Genomic DNA, 27,471 nt, shown 5'->3' on the forward strand with positions numbered 1-27,471 from the left:
TTTATTATTAGCTGGATTGGATGAAGTGGACCAATTGTACCACCGTCTAAATAGTTTAGTTAGTCAAGTTCTAATTTTGCATATAATTAGTGCAAATTATTTCAGTATTTTCAGGAAACGTTTTAGTAAATTATTATTCATAAATTATAGATTCGTAAGATAAAGTGTTACCTTTGACTTTCAATCTATGAACTCTATCAAAAGAGGACTGAAAAGATTAATTCATAATTCCATTTTATTTTCAGTATTATGCAACATTAGAGGTATAAATATCTGTTTTAATATACAACATCTATGACATCCATAGAGCTTTCCTTGGGCAAAATACAAAACTCAAAACACTTTTATTGCACATATTCTAAAAGACAAACCATCGTAAGCAAGTTCATCTAATACTAGTTCTGCACAGAGGAAGAAAAGAAGAAAAGGAAACTGAAACGACAAGCAGAGAAAGAAGAAGCTGACGTATGAACAGACATTGATTACAGCGCAAACAAATGTTCTTATTAAACATCCTGGAGGCCGGGGAGCAAAGTCTCACACTACTAGAAACAACATCTCGGACACACAACACAGATTTGGCAAATCAACAATATACAAAATATACATCCATGATGCTTTGTAAACAAACATTGAATGTGCTTTGAGGATTGAAATGTCAGTCGTCACAGGAGGAAAGAAAACACACGTGTGTTCAATGTGTTCAAATAAACACGCCAGTGAGTCACGAGAGGGGAATTCATAAACCAGTTTCAGTTCCATTTTCTTCTTCTCACCCTCTGAACTAAATATTGTCAAACATTAAGGTGCATTTGTTCTCTCACACTACATTAGCAATACATTAACAATATCTAATGCAAAGTAAACATCGGATTCATTTAACACTAAAATCTCTGCAATCAATCTCACGTGTTTCAGTTCCCTTCTGGGATACAGTGTGCCTGCCGTTAGGATGAACTGTACACCGCGTCATGTCTGACTCGTCAAAATGAGAGGACATGTAGTGGACAAGGTTGTCTTTACAGCCAGCACAACAGAGCAAATACTGCACGACATACTTAGTGTCCGAGGCGACTCTCTCGTTCTCATTTAGGGTTTGCAATTCATCTACAGTATAGAAACGTGTGTGTGTGTGTGTGTGTGTGTGTGAGTTGCAGATAGTGAATGCGGATATATGACCGCCTATACGTGTAGTACCAAGTATTTAACATCGAATGCATGTTGTGGACATGAAGTATGCGTATGGAATCTTTACCCAGGTGAAGCTGTAATCCAGCTGCTGCTCATTACGAAGAGTCCTTTGAAACATCGAAACACTCACACACGACTTGAACAACACGAAGACCGAAACCCGACATTTAAATCTGTTGAAACCCCGACGGTGAAGCTCTCTCTCTGTACTTTAATCTAATCTGATCTTCATAACGTGATTGGTCTTAATTTCATTCTGCGCGGACGGAACCGGAGATGACGACCAAAGCCTTCAGAAACCAACTGCATCTCATTAGTCAAACAACAATATTTCATAATTTACACTCATCATCAACGGCAAAGACATTCCTGGGAAATGCTGACAGCCCTGACAGTTTTGTTATTTAATGCTACATTTTCAGAAATAGCCGTCCACCCCCTCCTGCCTGTCCCTCTCTCTCGTCAAGTTCATTCTGGAACATGTGAACACATGTTGAAAGTCACAAAGAGGAGGATGCCTGTGATCAGACGCACCACGGTAGCTTACTTCAGACCACAGAGATACCGAGCTCTTAATACTGAGCATACAAACAAATGATACCGCAGAATCTATACATATGGTACAAACGACGATCATGTAAGCCCATGAATCCCAGTTTTACAGCGTTTTCATATTTACACCATATTGCATAAAAATCAAAAAAAAAAAAATATGTACAGATGTCAGAGGAATGTGAATAAACACCACACCTTGCTAAGAACAGCAAGTTGTTTTTTTACTTCCCATAATTCTAAGGCCCCTTCGCTAATTTAGGATTTGCAGAACCGTGAGATGGTTCTGTATTTTTAGTTTTAAGTGAAGAGCACAGGGCACAGTGCGTTCCCTCTGTGTACCACTGCACGGAAACCCAACACACACAGAACCTCACTCAAGAGAGAAACAATCGTGATACAAACTGCTGAATTGCTGAGTAAAAACTGTGTGTGTTCTACTACTGCATTAAAAGACTTCAGGCCCTCCGAGTCTAGAAGAGTGCAATTCAACATCACTTATATGGCACGGACTCTACAGTACGTCACACACCTCGGGGAGGCTCCTCCTCCCTCCGCTGCCCCCGACACACCGATTGCACAGAGCAGAAACAAAACTTCCAAACAATCAACTTGATGTAAAAAAAAGTAAAAACACCAGAAATGATCAGCACACACACACACACACACACACACACCTCTCTACCAGCATGTAACAGCTTGCCGGTCCTCAAACAAAAACAAAAACAATAAGGCGGCATGATGTTTGCACAAACTATTTTCTAACGTTACATCTGGATTCTCTGACGTCGGATGCTATTTTTCACTATTTATTTTTTGTTATTAGAACTTCGCGGCGACTCCTTCTGCTGCTGCTTCCTGCCAGTGTCTCTGTCGTAGGCGGTGGCTCTACAAGCGTCTCTTTTAGTGTTTTTCTGTGCAGACGCGACCTCTTGAACGGCCTCTTTTCTCTTCCTCTCAGCCTGCTCCCTCCTGCCGGAGGACACCTGCTTGTCGGGGGTGGTTGTCCGGGTATCCGGGCCCTTGTGACCGTCCGGTTTGAGCGTTTCAGCCTTGGGGCCTTCCTTGGACACCTTGACCAAACTCTCCCGGGGCGCACCGCCGGAGACCCGGCCCGGGACGGCTTCGCTGCCCTGCGTTTCTCTTTTCACCGCGGGTTTCGGCAGCACTGGCGGGGGATCGGGCTGGGAAGGAACATCTGAGGGCAGCTGATGAGGCGAAGCAACTTCTTTTGGTTTTGAGCCGTGATGGTTTCTCACGGCCGGGGCTTGTTTTTTGGGTGAGGGGTCTTTAAGTTTGGCATCAAGACCTTGTTTAATAACTGGTGTTGGAGCTACGGAAGTCTTAAGAGTTGACGATGAAGGGACGGCTTTAGGAGGGACAGATTTTAGCTTCCAGTCGTTTTCTTTCACTGAAGTTGCTACAGAGATTTTGGGGTTCTGGGTTTCTCTTTGCTTCGCATCAGCAAGAGTTGGAGAATGCGTCGGCTGAAGCGATTCCTCCCGCTTGGATGGAGACGAGGCTTCTCTCCGTTTAGGGTCGTGGGTTATTTGAGCGTTTGCCGTCGAGAGCACAGATTCTTTAGGCAGATCTCTCTGTTTTGAACTCGGACTGCCCTTCGCTGCGGGGACGGGAGGAGCTGCACTGTGAGACTTTGTCTCCGTCTTCACGGCGGCGTGCGGTACAGGCTGCGGGTCAGGCCTCCACTTATTTTTGGCAACCAAAACACTTTCATTTGCAGTTGCTGAGGATGAACATTTGAGTTTAGCAGCGGTTTCTTCTCTTTTAGAGGCGCAGTATTCTGAATCAGATGATTTGTTTTGTGCTTCTTCAGCTGGATAGATCGTTGATAGCTGCTCTGAATCTTTCACATTGACTATGTTCTTTGTCTTTGGTGATGTGGGCTCCTCTGTTTTCTGCAGCAGTTTGCTGCTACTCTCTATTGCACCAACAGTGTTATCTTTTCTATTCAAGTTCAGTGTGACATTATTTAATGAGGAGACCATGTTTACTCTAGAAACTTCTCTCTTTTGCTCCAATTTTGTGACTGCAGCACACGCGTTGACCTCCTTCTTCGAGCCTGAGCTGCCTGTATCAGCGACCGCTTTCACAGCAGATCCGTTACATTGTTCCTCACTAACAGACCCGACCGAACAGTCCTGACCGTCCGATTTCAAACTGCAGGTTTCATCTTCTTTCACAGAACCAGACGTTGTGATAGAAACCTGCGGTTCCGTGTTTGAAGAGCAGATGTTCGACTGCTGCTGCGTTGAAAGCAAGCTCTCTGGAACACGCACAGATGAAGAGTTGTTCTGTACAGTCGCCTCAGAGCTCACGTTTGAGGTCTGTGCAGGAGTCGTTTCTTTCTCACAGCTCTGACGCCAACCTCGCTCCAAACCACAGTTTATACTCCGCTTCAGCGACACGGCCAGCGGTTCACTGGCAGCTGCAGCCGGAGTCAAAGTTTTTATGCTTACCTCCGGCTTTGCTGAAGTCATAGAGCCCACTGTGTTGGAGCTGTCGGTGTTCTGTGATGTGGCGCGTGGTGCGACTTCCTCCTGCTCCGCTTCATCCTCCTGATCTTCATTGCTGACTTCCCGTATGGAGGGTGTTTTTCCACAGGAGAAGTGGGAGCTGTGTCGAGGGCCTCTGTGTTCATGAGCCAGTGATGAACTGGACTTCATACCCGTCCGGCTCTCTTGTTTAACACTAAAGCTCGACACCTCCACTTTGCTGGTTTGAGCCTTTAATGATTCACTGTGTCTGTCCTGTGTTTTCTCACCGCTTGTGCTTATTTTCATCTCCGTGGCTGCGTTATTTGACTGATCTTTGGAGGCAACGATGCTATTTAGGGAAGAAACCGCTTCGGGGATTGTGGAACAAGTGAGGGGGCTCTTCAGCTTGTCTGTACTTTTCACTTGGGGGATGGTTATTTGTCTCTCAGTAGGGGTCTGGAGCCAAATTGGAGGACTCAAAGAAACACTGTCGCTTGTGTTCTCCGCCATCTTGGATAAACAGGTTTCTGTTTTAGAAACTCTGGGCCCTGAGAGCAGACCAATATCCAGAGTGCCCTCCAGGGGTTTGAGAGAGGAGATGTGGCGTCCTTCAAGTTTATATTCAGACGACGTCTTCCGAAGCGGAGACTCTGCGGAGGAGATGAGCTGGAGTTTTTCCACGGCGCTCTCTCCTCTGCCAGAGAAAAGCTTCGGGGAAAGACCCTCAGGGCTGGAGTGAACACTTCCCAGCCCTGCCTTCATGTGCTCATGAGACATGGCCGTGTCCAGCTGGAGGCTCTTAGACCTGGTGGAGCCAAAGTGCAGGTTCTCGTGGATGCCGGGGGACAACCGACACATGCAGTCCTCTCGTTCTTCAAAGGACAGCCTCTTCCTGGTGAACTCGATGGTGGGAGCTTTGAAGTCCAGTCTGTCCGGCTTCATGTTATCTTTGCCCTGTCTGGAGTGCTGCCACTCGGGGTGAGTGGAGCAGAGAGTTGATCTGAGTCCTCCGTCACTTTCACAGCAGCCGCCAGATGTTTCGCCGATGCCCTCAGAGACACGTGTGGTGAGTTTCTTATACAGCACATCTTTCAGGGTTGTGCTTGCAGCTTTGGCCTCCAGGAGGCCAGAGTCTGGGCTGCTATGGGCTTTGATTTGGCTCCGGACCAGAAAACTCTCATCCCTGTCATCGCCACACAACGGGGACGATGAGTCAGCTTCACGCAGGGCGTCTTGCTTCTGTAGCGACTCCCTCCTCTCTGACCAGTCCTGCCTCTTTGCAACCATCTTGGACTTCAGCTTCTCCCTGTCGAGCTCCTCAACAGACTCCTGGCGGCCCATCTTGCGACTCACGGGCCTCTTCAAGCAGCCCTGCTCAACAGGTCGAACACGGTTGACTGCCAGCGGCTCGCAGGCTGTTTCTTCCACACTGTGCAAGACGGTGTAATCCCGCTCCCCAGGCCTCAGATCCTCATCCTGCACCTCCTCTTGGGTCACCTCCAGGCTGTGCTTCCTGGGACACAGGTGCTTCTTATCTCCTGTGTAAGAGGGGGACAGCTTCTCCTCAGACTGGACACGTTTTAGGAGGGGCGAGCGGGGAGGCTCAGCACTTTTGGGGCGCACGATATGACGTACAATCGTGGGTGGGGAATGTATCTTGGCTGGGAAGGCTTGGCTTGTCTTGGAAACGGGATGCCCACTGAGAAGGGGAGAGGGAGAGCGCTGAGGAGACGTTGGCTGGGGGGTGGGCGAGGGTGTGCGAGCCAAAGGAGAAAGGGGAATGCTGCCGGCAGACTTGCGGCGCCCCTGTCTGAGCCTTTGACACGGCAGTTTGGGGCCGAGGCCATGGAGGGTGCTGGGACGAATGTGACCCGAGCCTGCGGGGGAGTTTGGAGCGCTGGAGCTGGGGGAGCTACTCTGGGACGAGTTGCCACCTGGAAAGGACAGAAAAGAAAAAAAAACATCAGTCATTTAACATACATGAAGTGAAAATAAACGGTACGATTTCTTAGACGAAATCTCCACCTGACTGGGTGAACTCTGGTGTGGGGCGGAACGTGGCAGTAGGGGAACGAGGGGAGAGACTGTGGGTGGGGGAGCCGGGGAGACTCTCACCAGATGACAGAGAGTGGTTGAGGGAGGAAAAACTGCGGCTCGTGTGCAGGAGAGGAGACGGCTGCATGGCGAAACGTCTGAACAGCGAGCGGCGCCTGGAACAAAGCAAAGTGAGACAAAGAAAAATATTTTGTTTTTTTCTCTCCAACCTATTATTTGCTTTATTGTTTTGGGCAGTTTGAAAAAATGTACATACAAATAATAAAACAAAAACATGCAAAACACACACACAAAAAAAAATATGCATTGTGATTCAATATAGATATACTGATTGAACTGCTCACTTTCTTAACAATTTCCACAGACAATGTGTTCATCCAATATGTATAATTAGGACATTTACATCTAAACTGATTCAAATGTACGTTTCAGTGGATGATTCGTACCTTTCTGGTGTCTTCTCCTTCTTGGGCTTTTTGGCACACCTCACCATCTTGCTCCGGTAGCTGTTCCTTCTGGCCGGGCCAGTTTTTATCGAAGTGTTTTCGAACGGGGTTGTGGAGATGACCACTTTGCTGCCACTCTGAAAAGACAAAAAGACAAGACTTTTAGAATGTTTAGGGGTTAGATCAGTGTTGACGTTGTGTTTGGTGTACTCTCAGATTTTAACATTAATGCTATTACTGTAAGTAGAGGATGTTTACGGAAGAAAATATTAATTGGATTATAGTAGTATAGTACAGTAATAAACTCAATCCAGCTACAGTGAAAACATTACAGCAGTAATATGAAATGGAAACCTCCACAAGAATTGAATAAACTGTTATTTTTTATTATTATTTGCAATTGGTCCTACAGCTAATTTAACATTTATGAAATTAGAAAACAACATTTTTACTTCAAAATCATTCAAAAAAATATGTGATATCTGCAGTTTAAAGAAAGATATATTGTCATTTACCTTGAGCAGGAGCTCCACCACTTCAGTGTGGACAAGACCGTGGACTGGTTCTCCGTTCACATGAGTAATGAGGTCTCCAGCTTTGAGTCCTGCTTTATGTGCAGGTCCACCGTCTTCTACATTCTGATTGACAGACACATAAGAGACATTTGATATCATCATCTATTTTGCCATTTCAGGAAGTTTAACGGAAGTTCAGCTTTTGAATTCATGCTAACATCACATGTTTACTATCATAGAATCCTGCAGTTCGTCTGCTTTACTTTCACACCACAAACAAACTGAACCAGACCACAACCCCTCCGGAAGCGACCCGAAGGCTTTTACACCGGTGCAAATGAACCAAACTAAATGTTGTTCAAACATGTCGAGTGTGAAAGCAGCCCCACAGTCTCCTGCAGGCTGATATAGCCCTTCCCTTACCCAGACCATATGGTAGACAGTGTAGACGTCACCGTCGCAAGCGTACACCCGGATCGCCCTCAGCGTGAAGCCGAACTTCTTCCCCGAGCTGTGGATGACGATGGGCTGCCGCGGGTTGGCGTTACAGAGGGAGGAGTCTCGGCTGGGAGAGGAGTCTCTCGAGGACGGGTCTGAGGAGAGGGAGTACGGAGACAGGGGGCTGGCCAGCGGAGACACCCCGAACATATCTGGAAAGAAATGAGAGCTGATCACCACCTGAGCAGATTCTGTCATTTAATCAATCAGACGTTGGCCCCTCGAGTCAGCAGTGAGGTGTTTCTATAAAGCTCATGAGCCCGGTTCATTCTGCTCCTGCTGTGGGTGAAACTAATGCGATTTTCACTCTCCCGGCAGTGAAGACCTCTTGCTCCTGCCCTGCCTGCTTACTCTCCTTATTAGCGGCTCGTGCTCGGCTACTTGCCCGCAGCCACTCTGTTTAAATTGAACTCACAGCAGGTGTCACGCTGGGCCAATTTCACACAGATCTATACAGCGGGGCTTTCATCTCTTTCACGTTATTTGTACAAAAAGTGTGCTGCTCTTATTGCAATTCTTGGCACGCTGTTGCTCTGATATACTTCTAAAAACTGATTGAGATCATATTTTTGTGTCAGCATGTTGCACATCTGCGTTCTTCGTCTTACCGCCAGGGATCATGAGGGAGAGGGCACCGGTTGAGACGGACTTTGGGACTTTAGCCACAGCTCCGGTCTTCTCTGCAGCGCTCTCGGGCCGCAGAGAGTTGGTGTGAGCGCCCTGGTCTGCGGAGGTATGACTGGTGCTGTCGGGGCTCTCCACCTCTTCACCTCTGGGTGTCAACTGGTCCAGATGTTCTGAGAAACTTCCTGATTATTAGAAAAGATGAGCATGGAGTGAGACACACACAACTACGCGGAGCAAATGCTGACAAACAACTTATTGACTTTACAAAAAAGATGATCAAGCACATTTATTATAAAGTTGTATACAATGAAACTCGAGATGTGGTTATTTCCCACCAGATAGCGTGGCTCCACTGTGCGTGCTGCCTGGAGTTGTAGCGTCAGGCTCGTCCTGCAGGAGCTCCCCAGTGGAGAAGGAGGTCTTGCTGGGGTCACCGAGGCCGGAGGTCTCGTCTCCTTCACTGTCTGCCGAGATGGCAAACTTTGGCAACAAGTTGGGGCGCTGGCCCGGATTCATTCCGTCCGTGTCCGTCGAGTGGGACAGCGAGGGCCTGGTGGAAGAAGAGAAGAGATTCTCATGAGGTGAACAGATCCTCACTTCTCAGAGGGATTATTGGAGTAGACCTCAACCGACATAGATTTGTTTTTAGGTATTTAAAACACGTTTTGCTGCTGTACATCACTTAGCCTCTGTGTCGGTACTCCTGTCTGTGTTTCCAAACTCCATCTACTGCAGATAACACACCGACTACGGATGAGTACATCTTTAACCACCGAATTTGTAGCACAATGCAAATGTTTTCCAGTAATCAGTGGCCACATATATACAAAAAATATAGTTCTGTTACTATGTCTGTAAGCAGAAAGATCTTCTCATCTTGTGTTTCATATGATTCAAGCCCTGAAGTGCATATTGGATCTCGGCTACATACTGCATCGTGTTTATGTTACAGAGGTTTAATGCATACATTTCAGCAAAGTCTGGCGTCCAGCTGAGGGAGTCAACAGTCAGTGGGCTCTCGCTCTTCTTCCCCTCACTCTCTCCCTTCTCCTCCAGGTGCCCACGGGACAAATCCAGGCTGCTGTAAACCTGACAACCACAGAGACGCAACGGTTCACTTTAGTACACGCAGGCTGTAAAGGCAAAATGATGACACACACCGTCATGCTCAGAATAAGCTACAAAGATTGATTAATAAATGTAGAGTATTCTGTACAGACAATAAGGAATGCTAAATAAATCAGGGTTTTACAGTGAAACACTGTGCTGTTAATGTGAGTTAATGCAGACTTCATCGTGTCTTACGAGCATGGAGCTTTAGGTGCAGCAGCGATTCAGTGCTGCTCAACACTTCCTCCGAGACGCCCCGCTGCTCTTTGAGACAATGTAATGCTTTGTTTTGATGTGCGAGGGGAGCATACTGCAGTGCAGCACAACAATCGCTCGCAGCTTGTATGACTGTATTGTGTGTATTGTGTTCCACATTTACAAAAAACAGAAGAAGCAGAAAATATATGCAAAGCCGACATCTACGTTTTAATACCGCCGGGGTAAAGGGACAGCGGGGTGTGCTTTCCAGACACACATTTCCATATGAAATACCACTCGGCTCATGCTTTGCTTCCCGTGTGAGAAGAGGAGCAGGACGGATGAGGGCAGCAACTCATTTACATTGCTAACATCTTCAGGCGGTAACGATGAGGTATTTTTGTGTTAGTGGGAGAAATTCGAGGGGGAGGAGATTAAAGGACGCACCTTGGAGAATCTGTGAGAACAAGAGGAGAACTGCCGCAGCTCCACATTGAAGTCTTCATCGTTTGTGTCCTCTTCCTCTGTCTCCAGGTGATGGTACCTCTCAGAGCGAGCTGGGGATGATGGGAGATTCACTCAGTTATTAAAAGTTTATTATAAGTGCCACAAGGTGATTTAAGTAGATGAAAATGGATCCTAATCAGTTTTCACTCCTTTTATTCATGTTTTTTGAATATGTGGGTTTGTCGTGTGATTTGTACTAAACATGTGTCTGTGATTGGATGTTTTTTTGCCGAAATGCTCTTTGGGAGTCGTAGTTAACGTTTACTTTAATCTTTATAATCAAAGAACCAGATATTTTCTAACCCAGTTATTGTTTTGCGCTGCTGATTCATGTTTAATGGAGATCCAAGATGTAGAAATGCTCCATGTTACATTGTGTAAGAGAAAAAAAATGAACGGGACTTTTACTTTCAGAACAAAGTCGCCCAAAATATCGAATAGAAAACATCCAAACAAGAAAATTATGAGGCGAGATCCTGTTATCAGGAGCGAATCTTTTCTATGATTTATAAGCAAATCTATGGACACACGTAAAAAATAATACATTGTGAACCTTTTTTTGAGTAACACTGATGCTTTGGTTAGATAACTCACTGTCGAAGTAGCTGGTGTCGTCTTCAGACTCCAGCTGAGGAATGAACTCGGCCTTCTGCCTCAGCAGGCTGTTCCAGTCCAGGTTGTGGAAGAACTGATGCTGCTTCACTTCGGCAGCTCCTCCTGCGGATGGAATAAATGCAAATTTAAAAGAACAGTGTTAATACATTTCCTAAGAACAAATGTGAAAATTATTTGTGTAGAAAACGCTGACAACGAAATGGCTCAGTGAGACCCAGGAGGCGAAGAAACGCTTACGCTATGTTTTCCTTTTTTCCCCTGGTGGCTGCAGGCCAAACCGATATAACCATAAATTATGCAGGACAATTTCCTGCCTGTGACCTTTCGTGGAATAGCAGGGGACTTTGTGAATGGCAGCCTGGCGATGGGGAGCTCTAGATGAACGAGGAGGTCCAGATGTCCCTGGACTGAACTGGCTACCTGCAGCCCTCTGATAATAAAGGCCTCGTCCCAGGTCATGGACACTTTTACGGCCCATGGATCTACACGCTCTTACTGCTTGATCATGCATGGACCTAGATTCATGGACTAGCAAAGGAAATAATTGCAATTGATCAAAGGGAAGAGGTGAAGAGGTCACAGGATAAACTGCCCTGCTGTCGGATGACCTCAATTTCTTCGCCCGGTGACTTGGAATTATGAGCGCTGCTGAGGTGGCACTCAGGGTCACGTGATGATTTATGTTGGCCTGCTGAGCCTGTCCGGTCCTGACCGAGATGCTGGCTTTTTTTGTTGCTCTTTGCTGTCTGTACCTGTGCCCATCCTTTCCAGAGGGTTCTGTCGGAGGAGCAAGGCGATGAGCTCCTGAGAATCAGGAGGCGGGGCATCTTCTCCCTCAGGCCAGTTGATCTCGTCTGGAAACAAACAATGCAAACGATAAGTATTTCAGACATGATGTTAAAAAATTAAACATCCAGAATACTATATTAGTAACTTGTGCAGAAGGTAACTTTGGGACAGTTTGGGACACCTACAGGTCATTTCTCGCTACCTGTAGAGCCAACTGTGTGTGTCTTGTTTAGCATTATCGCTGCTACTAGCCGCCATTTCTCACTAGAATTAAATTTGTCATGTTAGGAAGCTCGAGCCGACAGATGTCAATGTGAGAATGTGAAAGAGCCACGTGTAAATGTACTTCCAAACAATCATTTTACAAGTTTGCAGCATATTTTATAAATGCTGAAAGTGTCTAAATACTGTCAGATATCATGAGACTGCAGCAATGAGTTCTCTACCTCCATGCTTCATGTGCATGCTTTATTGTTTGTCAACGGGAGACCTGTTCATAACAACAATAAGATTAGCATTACAAGAATGAAGGAATGTGAGATTTAGTATTTTTTTTATTCATTTGATTTAATGCCGTTACCTAATTGTGACCCCACTAAGGCCGACATTTACCAAGTGCTCTTTTTAAAATGGCTTCACCAGCAAATTCAGACAAAACAGAGTTCGTTCTGAGGTGTAAGCATTATGTCGAATGAGACAATTTAAATGTGCTCTAGCTTTGAGTGAAAAGCCTCGTGGATAAGCACTGAAAAGGGGGAGCAAAGCCCGTCTGTGCCGTGCTGATTGTCTGCTCTGTGCACCATTTGTCCCCATTTTAATCAAATTTGGGAGGGGAGCTATGAATATGTATGTGCGGCCTGAGGCCACGGTGGCATGCATTCAGTGTGTTCAGGCCCCTTTAATTAACAGTCGCTCTCGGAGGCTTGGTGCGATTTGATTGAGAGCATAGCAAATCGGTCATGGCATGCCATTTATTTCCCCGCCACAGATAGAGGCTGTTCTCCAACAACTCATCCGAGCCACAACGCTGACAAGATAAAAGCCGTTTTCTTTTTTTTTTTTAAGAGTAAGATTTTTCCCTGTGCGGCTGTCACCATGAGACTACAGGGAGAGGACAAAGTAACATCATCAGAATTATTAAAACTTCACTTGTGGTCTAAAGTCAAGCTGAATCCGCCTCACGCCATCTGCTTTCCTACGGGACCTCGGGGGAAATCTCTGTCTCCAATAAATTGAGAAATATGCACACAGAATAATTCCATGTGGTCACTATGTAAATGTTTAATTCATATCTGAATGAGATTTGGGAATTCCTCCTCATTGTGCTCAACAGAAGCTAAAAGCCAGATGCTGTGAAACCTGCGAAAAATGTGTCTCGTCAAAATTATATATTTGATAAACTGACCTCAGTTTATTTTCATCTTTAAATACAAACATCAGAGGCAGTTCATGTTTCCTCTTGATCAATTGATGCCTCAGTGAAATGTCATGCTGTGCATTGTAATTCAAATACGACATGTTTTGGGTGGGTGTAAATATTGTCAGGACACTATTTAAACATTCATCCTTTAACACAACATTGTGGTACGGGTTTCATCTGACACATTTGACTTAATGCAAAGTTAACGTGGTTATTTTAATTTTCTCTTAATTCAACGTTTTTTTTGCTGTTGTCCAATTTATTTTATTTATCATTAAGTATTAATCAAACCTCCATTATTTAGTTTTTATAGTTTTTTTTTCTGATTTTATTAATATTTTCTTCATCTGTCTGCCGGAGTTGAAAGATTGTATTGTTGGTTTTTTTATGATATACTTCTGTGTTGTTAAAACTTAGAAATTCCCCCAAAAATGTGTGGTTTATTATCGTAAATTAAGGATTAGAATGAAAGAAATATTCTGTGCTGAGGATCCAACACCAGTAAGGTGTGAGCAGTAGTCTTTATTAGGCAAAAATATGGCCAAAAAAAGCCTGTTTTTAACAATCTGAGAAGAAATAGATGCAACACTGACCACTGATGACCTGTCCGAACAGCTCCTCTGGTGTGTCTCCAAAGAAAGGCACACAGCCCACGAGGAACTCGTAGAGGATGATGCCCATCGCCCACCAGTCCACCGGCTTCCCGTAGCCTTGTCTCAGGATCACCTCTGGTGCAATGTACTCTGGGGTTCCACACACCTAACAATCAAAACATAATAAATAACCAGAACACGATGTGGCTCGGGGAACATGTTTGGTCCAAACTGTCGGTTGAATGAGATGCACCTGCTTATCAGAGAACTCCCTGGCATCTTTCTCTATGTGTCCCTCGTACAGGTTGGTGGTCATGTTCATCAGCCCAACTTTGGACAACCCGAAATCTGTCAGCTTGATGTGCCCCATTAACGTTACCAGCAAACTGTGAGGAAGAGGACAAGAGGAGGAGAACGGAAACATTACAATGAATTGGGATAATGAAAAACAATAGTCAGTTGGCTGCTATGACATTCGGGAGGTCTCACTTGTCTGGTTTGAGGTCCCGGTGGACGATGCCATAGTTGTGGAGATACTCCAGAGCCAGCACCGTCTCTGCGAAGTACATCCTGGCCATGTCCACGGGCAGGGGACCCATGTTCTTCAAAAGGGTGGCACAGTCTCCACCTGTGAACATCAATGGAGTGATGTGATTGAGAAAAACACACAGGAGACATTGTTCAAAGTGCTTTCAAGCTGCAGCACTGTGCACAAAAAAAAACAAAAGAAACTAGCGGCCGACCTTCAACATACTCCATGACCATGCACAGGTGCCGCCGTGTCTCAAACGAGCAGTACATGGACACCACAAAAGGGTTCTCGGCAAAGGTAAGGATGTCTCTCTCCACAAAGGCCTGCTGTATCTGATTCCTCAAAATCAGGTTCTGCTTGTTGATCTTTTTCATGGCGAACCGCTGCTTCGTTTCCTTGTGACGGACCAGATAAACAGCTCTGTGGAATAAAAATGGTTTAACAGTCAGCTGGAGGACATGAACCGATCCATTTAATCATCAAATCAGTTTTAATGTCTATTGTTATTAACGTCTGGAGGAAACAGAAGGAAAATGCGGAGGGAGATAACCGAAAACAGGAAAAGAAAAGGTCAGTTCGACCTGAAATAGTTGGGGCTGTAACAAACCATCCATCATCGGAGATTAGACACTCGGATATAGATTAAGATGTCCTTACCCATAGGCACCATTGCTGATGAGTTTTGTCATCTCAAAGTCCAATTCACAGGGTTTATGCCGGCACCGCAGGGCTGTGCTGAGGCTCTGAGACTGAGGGCGAGAGGAGACACAAACGCTAGAGCAAATCAAAAAGATAACATCTGTACTTCGACCTGCGGTAAAGATGGATGGAGTAGATCAATGCAGGAAAAACAATCCCCGAGTGCTCACAGAGTCGTCCGTTTCTGGTGTTTCTGCAATCCCGCTGTCACAGCTGGTCAGCTGAGCGATTTCTACAGAAAAAAATAAAGAGAAAACAAGCAGTTTATGTATTAAAAAAAAGGTTGTTCGTGTATCAAAAATCTATAACTTCATGTGAGGCCGACGAAGACATTCTGCAGAGCAGTTTTTGAAACAAAGGTAACATAAATACGGAGAAATCAGGACCCGTTAACGAAACGAACAGCAGCCTTTAGTAACCCATTAGGCTCGAGGTGCTGACTCCGAGATAATCTGAATTGAGAATAAATGGGGCGGAAATCAGTAGTGGCAACACAAACACATGTCTAACACCCATTTTGAAAATCACCACTCCAGAACAAGTGCTCATTATAAACCACCTTGCATCTTTTACATGTTGTTGTCTGTGTGTGTGTGTTTGTGTGCAGCCATGCCAAATTCCATGTGTGTGTTTCCACAGCGGGGGTGTTCGTCTCGTCCTTAGAGAGCCCGTAAACACATTTCCACCGCTATTTAACATCTGTCCTTCGTTGTAAGGTTTGCTGCGGGCACACGAGGCTCCGGGCAAAGCGAAACGCGGGAGACACTCGGGGGAAATGAAGGGAGAGATTGGCTGATGAGCCAGCCTGTGTGGATCTGTATAAGGTCTGTGGGGAGGCCATTCCTTTCTAATTAGTCATAATGGATGTTGTTTGTAAGTGAATCTGGAGAGACAGAGGGTCATTAGAAAGACGGTCTGTTCAGTACAGCCCATTAGTCAGGAGTATCTTTGCCCATTAGTTCTTTCATTCCTTTACAGCCAGCTACCCTGTATTCTTATACACCACATCACCGACAACTGCAATACTCAGCAGTCCCGTGGAGTTATAGGAGAGAAGATACTTTCTTCTTTACAAGCCTTTTTTAGTCTAACGTTTTTTGTTTTGTCTTTCTGTTGTTATCTTTGATCAAACTCCTTATTTCAGTGTCTTGTTGACGGGTGCCAGCGGCTCTAACCACAGGTGTTTGTAATGTGTCATCACTGATGATGACCATCATCTGGCCCTACCTTCAAGAGGATCCCTGGTGAGTCCCAGCTGGCTGATGATGTAACGAGGGATGTCCGTTTTGATGCCCTGGCCCTCTTTAGCGTGTCCTTCAGCGGCCTCCAATAGGTGGTAAAATTCTTCTGGGTCAAACTCCTGGAGACACACACAGCAGCACGCTTCAGTACATGAACAAAAAAACAACACATCCGTAGTTTTTGTACCAGGATCAGGTTTGTAGAAGTCTCAGTGTGAAGTTTGAAGGTTTGATGAATGGTGATAATGTTGTTAACTACAGGATGTCTAAGGGATTAAGTGGCAGCTCTGCTGAAGGTAGAGAGATACACATTTAGGCCCTGATCCGACAGAGCATTTCAGCAGCCTGGGGAGGATTCTTGTAATTCTTTTAAAAAGAGAGTTAAGCGTTTTGCATGCTGCCTTTGCACTGCTGAGCACCTGTAGTTGGAACATTTTTGAGCGGAAAAGCGCCTCAACGTCATTTTGTTTTGCATGTTTTTCCTCATTGCTGTGATTTTTGTTAGATATGACTTTTCCAACTGTAGTTACCACGATCTGAACAGAAAAGAGCGGGAGGCAAATTAGTGCAGTATTTGAATTTTCATTAATTTAAACTGTACCAATACTTAAGGTAGAGCACACTTCATGGTTTGTTTAGCACTCATAGCTGCCTCGCATCAAGAAGAAGCAACACACTATAAAAAACGCTCTGTCTGATCAACCGTGGAGCTCATCTCACATGATTCCACCTGCAAAACACTCCTTTTCACATTACATAATCAATTTAACTCATTTAACCTGGATGTCTGTAGCTACATTAGCATGTTTCACTTTGGATAAGTTGGAAAGACAGTTACACTGCTCTAGAATCCTGTTGAGTCACAGAATGAAGAAGATAAAACAACAGAAATACAAAGGTAAACATACGGTATATTTTAGAAACATACCAGACATTCCAGCAGTCGAGCGGGTCGGGCTATGATGATGAGGATCTTCTTCACCAGCTCTCTGATGACGTTTACATCCTCGCTTTCTGATCTCTCTGTGGACTAAAGCGCAAGATACAAGATTTCAGTTTTTCACACACTATCGTGGACTGGGAAAATGCAGCATGGTTCTCCTTTATATCAGTGTGTGCCTCACAGCATCAAGCTTGAGCTCTAAACATCTAATTTTCCCAAAAATAAATAGCCAGTGATCTTTGAAAGACCCAGAAGGTCCGCTGTATTTCTTAAAGGAACTTTTCCCACACCAAGTTCTTGTTAACTTTCACAGAGGAGCAATAGAGAGCATCTTGACTGAAGACATTACAAACTGGGTTGGGATGTGCACGGCCCAGACCATAAGTGCTCTGCAGCGGGTGATTAAAACCACCCAGAGCATCACTGGTACCCATCTACTGAGCGTCGGTTATATTAGTGACAAGAGGCGCCCGCGCAGAGCCCAACGGATATTAAAAGGCAATACCCACTCCAGCCACAGCCTGTTCACCCCACTGCCATCTGGCAAGAGATACAGAAGTATCCGCTGCCTTCAGAGCTTCTTTCCTCAGGCTGAGCAACCCCTGATTCCTGTAGACGTGCTCACCTCTTGAACAAGCCTCTCCAGCTTGTCGGTGAGCTCGCAGAAGTAGCTGGAGGTGATGAGTCCTAGCCGGCTCTTCTCCAGACAGTCGCGGGCCAGTTCAATTATCTGGTGGTGGGCAAAGCCGAGCACGCCATCTGCCAACGGGAGGACGCTCTCTGGAGAGTTGCTGCGGATGATGTCCTGAATCCTCTCCTCCATCTGAGCCGTGGCCTGCAGGAAGAAGGGGAAGGTGTCAGTTTGTTAACGCTTAAGATAATTAACGGCCAGACGTCGGCTGTAGCGAACATACTGTGAACTCTTACCCTGGGAAACCGCTCCTTGTAGACGTGATTCATCATGATAATCTCATGGTCGTAACACGATGGAGATCTTCCAGGGCTGAGAGAGAAATTTGACAATCAGTACATGACGGTAAACGTTACCACGCGAGGATGACGTTCACCCGCAGAGGTAAATGTACCTGAGGCTGCGTGAGCGGGGTCGCATGGCCGTCGCTCTGCGGCATTCGTCCCCGGAGATGCTCTCAGTGCAGAAGTGCCTGGAGAGGAAGTGCAGTTCATCCGGCGTAGGCTGGAAGGGCAGCTGGTGCAGCTTCTCCTGTGATGAACAGGATGACTGGAAATGAAACACATATACATTCAACATGAAAAGAAAAAAAGAAAATGTTTTTTTTGTGTGTGGATAAAAAAAATAACATAACAGAAAAATCATGTGTTTTGGCAATTTTCCACTCAAATAACTGCAATATTTTAAGGAATAGTACATTTCAGTTTTTGTATATATTAAACTAACAATATAAAAATGCGTTAGAGAGCTTTAGAGGTGCTGCTGGTAGGCCAGGCTATCCGTTTCCCCCCGTTTCCAGTCTTTATGCTAAGCTAAGTTAGCCTGAAACTTTATATTATACCCGACACATGAGAAGGGCAACAATCTTCTCATCTAACGCTTAGCAAGAAACCAAATGTTTCATAGCAACACACGGGACAGATTACCCTGAAATACAACAAAATAACAATCAATTTTACAATACTTTATTAAAATACAAGGAGTATTGCATTTTCAGTGTATTAAACACATCATAGTGTTGTACTCAATAACTCAAACAAGGAGCCGGACCCTCACCTCATACCAAAAGCTGTTTCTAGTCTGACTTGAGTCATGACTGATATTTTACCAGAGAAACAAGGACGTGCTTCCTTCGATAGATGTCGTGAATAGCAGGAAATGTACTAGCTGACTAAACAACACACTAAACAAAACCACTTCTAGTCCCCTGAGTCTTTGTAATTCCTGTGAATTGTGCGTTCATATGCACAAGCTGTCTGCTTCCTATAAAGACGGATATATTTGAACACAACTATGTCAGAGTGAAAGAAAGAGCGTTGAAGACGGAGGCACTAGACACAATAAGAGTGATAAATGTGTCTCTCGTTTACTCCAGAAACAGTCTTTCACCTCTCATACGATGTTTCATGACGAGTAAACAGCCACAGGGACGAATACTAAACTGAATATTAACTCACAATCATGTTCCAGCATTATAAATGTGGGTTTAATTAGTGCTGAGCGATTCAGTGTTTTTATATCAAAATAACAATTGAAAGTGCTTTTTTCAAATGGCAAAAGCTGTTTTAATTATAACTTTAATAATGAAAATATGCCATAACGACATGCAAAATCATCACGTTTACGCCCGTTTCTGGTAAATTTACTGAGCTGTTGTTTGTGAAAAGGTTTCCTTGTTCATATTTTCACTCTCTGCTTGTCTGAGAAAAATAAAAGTGTGCCGTGTCTTTTGATGTGTTCATACGTTTCTCTCAAGTCAAGTTGACGCTTCACCTCAATTTAAGACCGATAGCTAAGAGGTAGCTACGAGGACTTTTTGCAGATGACGTGATCTGCTATTTAGAAGACCCTGACACATGCCTCCCTATATTAATCAACCAACTTGAGACGTTTGGCTCTTACTCTGGATATAAATTGAACTTGTCAAAAACAGAGATTTTAACACTGAACTACAAACCAACGGAAACTATACAACGAACACTTAACTTAAATTGGAGTTCTAAAAGAATGACATATCTTGGGGTTACTATAACAAAAAGTATTAATGACCTATATAAAGCCAACTATAATAAAGTGGATCAGGACATTAGGAATGATTTGGAGAGGTGGGCTGTTCTTCCACTAGATTTCAGTTCACGGATAGACACTAAAAATACTTCCAAGACTCTATCTCTTTCAGTCACTACCAATCGAGATCCCTGAGAAACAATTTCGAACCTGGGATAAAGTTATCTCGAGGTTTATATGGAACGGTCAAAGGCCAAGAGTCAAATACGAAACATTACAGATTGGAAAACATAAAGGGCGCATGTCATTACCAAATCTTAGGGCATATTTTCATGCAGCTCAAATTAGACCAGTCATTTATTGGTGTACCAATGACTATGAAGCTAAATGGAAAAACCTAGAACGATATATAGAAGGAAGGGAAATTCAAAGCCTTATCGGAGACAGAAATATAGCAAAAGATTTTCTTGACCAGATGGATGTTGTCACCCGATTTACATTAGAGATGTGGTTTAAACTGATAAGAAAATACAGATTAGAAGAAGAGCTCAGGCTTCTACGATGGATAGCCTATGATAGACATTTTATCCCGGGTACTCTCGATCTGAGATTCAAACAATGGATTTCACAAGGAATAACAGCAATATGCACATTAATGTCATTAAAGACGGGAGCGTTGTGAGTTTCCAGGAGCTGAAAGACAAATACTCACTAAATAACCGGGATCACTTCAGATATCTGCAATTAAGGGACTTTTTCGACAGAGAAATAAAGTACAAAATTAACTTGGATAAAAATGGAATAATTAGAACCATAATAGGAGCTTACAAATCAAAGAAATATAGAATCATATCGACTATATATCAACATCTGATGGAAAAATTAGAAAATACAACTTTTTATGTAAAACTGAAATGGGAACAAGAACTTGGTGTGAATATTACAGAGGATGAATGGTTGAATATCTGGAGGACACAACAGTCTTCAACATCCTCGCGTATTTGGAGAGAACACTGTTGGAAGAATGTAATGAGATTCTTTATTACTCCCCAAATTACAAACAGATGTCTGTCTATTGTCCAGCCATGTTGGAGGAAATGTGGGGCAGTAAATGTAAACCACTCCCATGTATTTTGGCTATGTCCGGAAATTGTACAGTTTTGGGGAAATGTCCATGTGGTTATAGTCCAAATTCTGGGCTATGATATACCAAAGTCATTTATCTTTCTCTACTTAGGTAATCTGACAACAGACACTGTGTTAAGAGAAGACGGGTATTTACTGAAGATCTTGCTAGCAGCTTGCAAGAAGGCTATCACGAAGAGATGGCACAAGGCAGATCCACCATCACAAGATGGATGGCTGAAAATTGTGACTGAAATGTATGATATGGAACTATTAACTCATAGAATAAGAGCTCAAGTGGAGCGATGTCGTGAGAAGTGGGAGAAATGGACGATGTTTACACGTCAACGATAACACAACCTGAATATTTCACAGGAGTTATCATGTTTTTGAAGAGACAGAGCAATCCAGATCCTTTTTTTTTAATTTTTAATTTTATTTTTTAAATTTATGTTTACGTTTTTGTGCATGTATGTCTGTCTGTCTGGTGAAAAGCAGAAAAATAAAGTGTGAAAAAAAAAAAAAACGAGGTAGCTACGTAGCTATTAGCTGCTGAGCAGCTGGTAAACAGAGTTGCAGAATTGTCAGAATCTCTAACAGTTAAACAGTTTGTATTTCTTTGACATTGTGCATTTTGGATTGGCATCTTATTGGTATTGTATCTTAATATTTACACTCTTTCCTACTTTGTACTACAACTGTTGCACAACAATTTACCTCAGTATAAATAAAGACCTGTCTTATCTCTTAAACGTTTCAGCACATCTTATGATCGTTTTAAGCTTTTCACCCTCATGACTCTGAACTGAGACCTCCAAGAGTCTCTCCTGTCAATCTCTCTGAATGTCATGATCATTTGAATATCATTTAGTGACGACTGTAGGTCTGTATCTATTGAATAGAAGAGAATCACAATACTGGTTCCTCCAATAGTACGACCTTACTTGTAACTACTCTGTTGTGTCGGTATCTTTCGTTGTGCGTTTTCTTTACGGTCAGATTGGGTGATCGGATGTTTAATGCTTACAGAGACGGTGGAGCTGGGCGTGTTGGTTCCATATCCAGAGGAGGGAAGGGAGGCCAACGACCAGCGGCGACCATCAGTCCTGTCACAATAACAGCAAAGTCAATAAATTAAGATGCTTGCCAGTGAGAAGAATTTGTAAAATTGTCTTTGGAAACATGAAATATGCATAATTTGACATGTTTGTATTGCTACAATCCCAATGATCACAGTGTTTTGGATGAATGGGCAACTTTCTTTGCTATTCAAAATGAAATTAGAGAAACAATAAGTGAATGTAGAAGTGAAACTTCAGAGTCACTACGAGACAAACTAATGAACGGGGGGGGGGGGGGTTATGAAAAATAATGTCTACTAGCGACGTATGTGAAGTTATGAAAAGGGGCAAATGAAAGCCTGACATGGTGGTGTTACCTGTCTGCTCTGTGGCAATGACTGTGGATTATAATAAAAATACACCATTACATGATATTGTGTTGAGAAATGTTATAAAATAAACATATTGATGCCGTTTTTATTAAAGCAGAAACAGACTTAACGAGCGGAATATTAAGACTTGTGGTGGCAGAGAAAATATTGACGTCTTAATTGGCTGACACAGTTGAATGGCTACAACTCTAAACTCAGTATACTCTGTTTATATATATTTTTATATAACTGAGAAGCCTCCGGCTGGTCTTCACTGGCGGATTTGTTCAGCAGCAAATCAAGTAAATATCGATGGTTGTGCGAATACCTTCGTGCAAAGGAGAAATGAGCAGAGGCACTCGGAGAGAAATTTCTAGGACTGTCTTGAGGGCTCGTTCCTGCCAGAAAGACACAAAATACAAAACAAACTTAAGAAAGGAAAACAACTCAATAAGACTGGATTTCAATTTCACTTTGCAGACAAAACAAAGACTGATTATCTTCAATAAACCACCGACGGCTGCTTTATCACGGTTCAGAGTCAACAGAGCAAACATGTTTGATGTCTGGTCATTTTTCACTTTCTTGAAATCTTCCTCAAAAGGATAAAAACGTATTAAAGTTGTGCTATGAGCTTGATGTTAAAGGGACAGTGATAAACACACATGCAGAAAACACTGTTCTCATTGCAGAAAAGTGAACTTTGATTTTTACTCTTCTCACTGATCCTCAATGGTTAAACTTCTGAGACACCTAGTGATCAAAACTGCCTTGATGTTGCTCTAAAAACTGCAGGTCTTTCATGTGGGCTTTACTAAAATGAAGCGACGTGAACATCAGAGTCTCTGCACGCGTTACAAGTTAATATACATTTAGTATATTACTTTTCTACTCTGGACTGCAGCCGCAACATTCAGAAAAGTTTTTCACAGGCTGCTGCTGCTGCAGGCTACCGGTGCGGCAACAAGACAGCTCCCCAAAAGTGAAGGCAAAACATCTGGATCGCCCCCTGAAGGCTGGTTGTTACTTCAGGAAGCACTTCACTTGATGTGCAACAGAGTTTTCTATGAGCAGAGCTCGCATTTTGACCAGCAATATTAAAGTCGATCATGACGACCTCTTGTTGCTGCCATTGGTAGGTTAGAAAAGTGCATTGCAGCAGTTAATTCTGGACATTATAAAAGCACAAACAGTACAAGGATTTTGGAATCTGACTTGGATTATTACGCCATATTACGTAAATGAAAGAAGTCTCTGTAACATACTTGATATGTTCCCTATAAACGGTTTGAAGAGGATCACTTTGCACCTAAAGAGAGAAGTATCTCCACTATTTCCTCCAATAGACATGCAGGACTCCCTCTCTTTAAATACATCAGTAATACTGTACTACATTACTGGTTATAGCAGCTCTGGGCCACTGAACACATCACACTGTAGGGACTTTCAGAAAGGCACCAATTAGCCGTCCTTATGGTCCGGCATTAATCAGAAAATGTTCCATACTGGGCAACAGTGACAGCGCCACTGAGTCTTGTTAGTGATGAATGTCACCTATTTAATTGCACCGTCTTCTTAATCGCAACCAATTAAAGATGAAAACCTCTTCCTTTGGGAGTTCAGACTGCACCTGAAGACACAGATTATCTACCGACTGTTCAGAACATTGTCTGAGAGAAACAACAAGAATTAAGGTTCGAGGGAAGGTCGATTATGAAATTATTCATGATCTGGAACAAGAGTTTGATCTGCTACTAGACGGAGCCAAGACAAAAACATTACTGCGATAGAAACCTTAATTATTGTGTATACGTCAATGTTCTCAGTCATCTGCCTGCTGCAGAAAGGAACTGAAAGGATGTTTTTCTTACCTTTGGTACCGATATTACGGCTGAGCCACAGTGTCAGGTCGTCCCAGCGCTGAACACATTCATTAGCAATAACGTTGTGTTTTTCGGATTCCATCTTAAAGACTGGGACCCTTCATTAGCGCCAAGTACAGACCAAAACACAGAGCTGAGGGCTCTCACTTTGCTGACCAATGCCAGGAAACAGAACGCCCTGTGGTACATGAGGCCTGCCCTCCCTCTGCTCCTGTGCATTTCCTGTCTGCCGGCCACCACTTCCTCACCCGGCACAATCGCTGCCCTTCAGCTCGTCACTGTACCGTCTGATTCTCAACAAAAATACCACGGAACTGACCCGACAAGCATCTGCATCCTATGTTGTCAACACAAAGTATTGTGTACATTAACTGTGTTTTTGTACATTTTATAATATCAATAGCGTATGAAGGTGCCTGATAAGTGCTGGTTCAAAGCTACAGAGAGGATTATGCTTCTGCTTGCATTTTCCAGTATTTTGCATGACAGCAAACATAACACTGGGGTGCTAAAACAGTGTTTACACATTAATTAATAGACATGCACATGTGCTAAACACACACTTACCTGTTAGAGATGAGAGAGGGGAGTGAGGTCGCGGTAAGCCTGAAGACTGACCGCTTCCTATCAGGCTTTTTCTGTTGCTCGTTCTGCAGCTGTGAAACCACAGAGTCAAATATTAGTCAGGACAAAGACTTATCACATATTTACCAACATAATGTACTAAAACTACAGGAAAATATCAGTGAGGGACTTAAATGTTGGCTTAATGTAATGTTTGCCTTAAGTACATTCGTTATTGTGGATCTAATGTCACTTTTAGTTACAGAAACACATCTTTACACATCCAGTTACACCAATCACAAACACTCAAATTGTACCAAAACCTTCCCTCTCTAACACACTCGAGTGTTTACAGTCCTGGAGGTAATATCGGTGCCTGCAGCGCTATGAAAAGAGACAGAACGTCCTGGTTCAGTCACCAAATTAAATCCGGTTCTCTGCACAGCATTCAGGATGCTCTAATGTCGGTTGATCATGTTAATACATGACTGTGACTCACGAGGGACCGCTGTGATCAACAACATGTGACTCATACATCGTAGCCCAGTTTTTAACCTTGAGAGAAAAATGAACTATTTCAACATTTAAAAAAAAACAAAAACATCTTCAGTGTTCAACGTCCTGATTAGTCTCGTGTGTTTATATTGAATTAGAGGCTGTCAGTGGAAACACATTCGCTTCAAGGTCAGAGACTCAATGACATCCTGTTACATAAGCTACTCGGAGAACGCAACCATTTTTAAGATGTTATTCAATAATAATTTCCATTCAGTGCATAACACCACAAAAAAAGCACATTTTCTGTCAGTGTTTGAATATTGAAGCTAGTGTGTGGCCGTGCTCCTGGATTTTACTGCAGCATTTGATGACCATAGTATTCTTATTGCCAAGCTTGACTGTTTTTCACCTTTAGTTCTTGCTTGGTTGAAGAGTTTCCTCTCTGGCAGAACACAGTGTGTATATTACAATAGAAATAAAGCTGTTGTTTATACAACAAGTGTTGCTAGGATTTTATGTCAGAGTCTCCATACACCTTGGACAGAGGTGAAGTTGTGCCGGAAATCCCTGCTCTGCTTTTGCATGCATGCATGCATGCATGCATGCATGTATGCATGTATGTATGTATGTATGTATGTATGTATGTGTGCATGTATGCCGATGACTCAACTTTGTTCTGTGCTTTTGTGACATTTGGTATCAGGGCTGCACTTTGGATATTTGTTCGTTGGGTATTTGTTAATTACCCAACGTTAATTAAGTTAAGTATTTGGTTTTCAATTTGGGGATTTTTGCATTTTTAATAACCAGGTTATATTGAGGTATATAACCTACCAAACTAAGAATAAAGAAGCTCAAAATATGAGAAGCCAAACCACAGTGATGCATGTCTACAGTGTGGAGTCCTTTACTGCAGTGATGGAGATGCACAACAACCCTCCATGCAGGAGAGGGAGAGTAGTCAGTCAGTTGGTCACAGGTGCAGCTCGCCTGTCTGTGTGTTGCTGCATTGATTGCACAGAATGTTTAAAACACACATGAGCTCCTGCAGTGATGCAGACGTGTGAGCATGTAGCCTTCATCTCTTTCTCAACACGCTAAAGCAGCTCTTACAAGAAACACCGCAGAGCCCTCAGAGCTTCAACACCTCAGCGATAGCGAAGAGGTTTGCAACTTTTTACTGGAGTCGATGATGATGTTCAAACGTCTATGATATTCTATGCTCCAAAAGATTTAGAATACACTAAAGCCAAAGAACTTGATGGACACAAAAGCAATTACAAAATTCGAATTTCTGATAGTTTGCACCAATCAGGTGCTATCTTGTTTGTTTTGTTCAGATCCCAAGAGCTTTAGTGCCAGTGAAGGCAAGCCCTATATCTGATCTGGTGCCTCCAGCAGATCCTTAATTCTCACAAAAAGTTAACGCAAGACTGAATATTACTACATGAATAAAAGTAGCAGAAGTAATTCGATTTATTCATGATTTAAAGCGACCCCCTATTGACTCTTTGCGCAGTGAGCACGCTTGCAGAGCTGATAGTCCTCGCTAGTATTTTTAAGTGGTGTGCAGTTGAACAGCCAAATACAGAACCCACACCTGAATAGATACTGTTTAATATTACTCACCAGCTTTAAAGACGACAATTCTTTTAACTAATTCTAATTCGTCCCTTGGGTGATTTTTTGCGCTCTCGGTGTAGATTAACTCACAGATTGGATGCATCGTTTGAACGATGACTCCAGATTGATCAGCGGACGGAGGAAGAGGCCTTGCTCCTGCTTAATGTCTGAGCAATTAGCCGCACACTATTGTCTGATGTGATGATTAATGTACGAACAACAAATGATCAGAAGCTAAATATGAATCAATCAGTGGCTCCCGTGGTTCAGTGCTCTCATGATTAAAAACATAGAGGATGCAAACTTTTAATGAAGTTTGAAGTTTCAGAGAAGATTTATGGTATTTTGGATATTCAAGAAAGCAATGAGGTCGGCCATTTCTCAATAACAAGTCATTAAAGATGTGACCTGCTCAAAGGGAAAGATGATTTCATATGCAAGATATTGCTCTTCCAACTATGATGTGCAATTGAGTAAAATGAGGTGATTTTAGGCCGACAGACATTGGTCCTCATGCAAGAAAAAAGTCATAAAAACAGATCTGTATCGTACAAGAGATTTAAGTCAAGAAGATTTGAGTCAATGTTCTCGTACTCTGAATTTTCTCCACTCATTTGTAGTG

General features: G+C 43.3%; 1 protein-coding gene across 10 annotated transcripts in view; it reads right to left on the reverse strand.

Annotated features, from left to right (window-relative positions):
• Positions 1 to 217: 217 nt before the first annotated feature.
• Positions 218 to 27,471, reverse strand: part of mast4 (microtubule associated serine/threonine kinase family member 4) — a 78,166-nt gene continuing 50,912 nt past the window's right edge. For 6 of the 10 annotated variants that reach the window (XM_031860313.1, XM_031860322.1, XM_031860323.1 and 3 more), the window contains 26 exons: positions 24,732 to 24,820; positions 22,610 to 22,679; positions 22,288 to 22,308; positions 21,877 to 21,955; positions 18,112 to 18,266; positions 17,954 to 18,029; positions 17,652 to 17,861; positions 17,012 to 17,113; positions 16,070 to 16,202; positions 15,013 to 15,074; positions 14,801 to 14,892; positions 14,355 to 14,563; positions 14,101 to 14,239; positions 13,865 to 13,997; positions 13,612 to 13,777; positions 11,562 to 11,663; positions 10,789 to 10,911; positions 10,135 to 10,244; positions 9,347 to 9,468; positions 8,715 to 8,929; positions 8,361 to 8,561; positions 7,678 to 7,904; positions 7,255 to 7,377; positions 6,740 to 6,876; positions 6,264 to 6,448; positions 218 to 6,172 (listed from right to left, as the gene is read on the reverse strand). In XM_031860313.1, coding sequence (XP_031716173.1) covers positions 2,553 to 6,172; positions 6,264 to 6,448; positions 6,740 to 6,876; positions 7,255 to 7,377; positions 7,678 to 7,904; positions 8,361 to 8,561; positions 8,715 to 8,929; positions 9,347 to 9,468; positions 10,135 to 10,244; positions 10,789 to 10,911; positions 11,562 to 11,663; positions 13,612 to 13,777; positions 13,865 to 13,997; positions 14,101 to 14,239; positions 14,355 to 14,563; positions 14,801 to 14,892; positions 15,013 to 15,074; positions 16,070 to 16,202; positions 17,012 to 17,113; positions 17,652 to 17,861; positions 17,954 to 18,029; positions 18,112 to 18,266; positions 21,877 to 21,955; positions 22,288 to 22,308; positions 22,610 to 22,679; positions 24,732 to 24,820 — 6,901 coding nt within the window. In that variant the 3' untranslated portion in view covers positions 218 to 2,552. The remainder of the gene's footprint in view (positions 6,173 to 6,263; positions 6,449 to 6,739; positions 6,877 to 7,254; positions 7,378 to 7,677; positions 7,905 to 8,360; positions 8,562 to 8,714; positions 8,930 to 9,346; positions 9,469 to 10,134; positions 10,245 to 10,788; positions 10,912 to 11,561; positions 11,664 to 13,611; positions 13,778 to 13,864; positions 13,998 to 14,100; positions 14,240 to 14,354; positions 14,564 to 14,800; positions 14,893 to 15,012; positions 15,075 to 16,069; positions 16,203 to 17,011; positions 17,114 to 17,651; positions 17,862 to 17,953; positions 18,030 to 18,111; positions 18,267 to 21,876; positions 21,956 to 22,287; positions 22,309 to 22,609; positions 22,680 to 24,731; positions 24,821 to 27,471) is intronic. The other 4 variants (XM_031860315.1, XM_031860320.1, XM_031860314.1 and 1 more) reach the window with 3 other exon arrangements.

This window comes from Anarrhichthys ocellatus, unplaced genomic scaffold (genome assembly GCF_004355925.1).
Source record: "Anarrhichthys ocellatus isolate YVR2014 unplaced genomic scaffold, GSC_Weel_1.0 scaffold23, whole genome shotgun sequence".
In the NCBI taxonomy this organism is placed as follows: Eukaryota; Metazoa; Chordata; class Actinopteri; order Perciformes; family Anarhichadidae; genus Anarrhichthys; species Anarrhichthys ocellatus.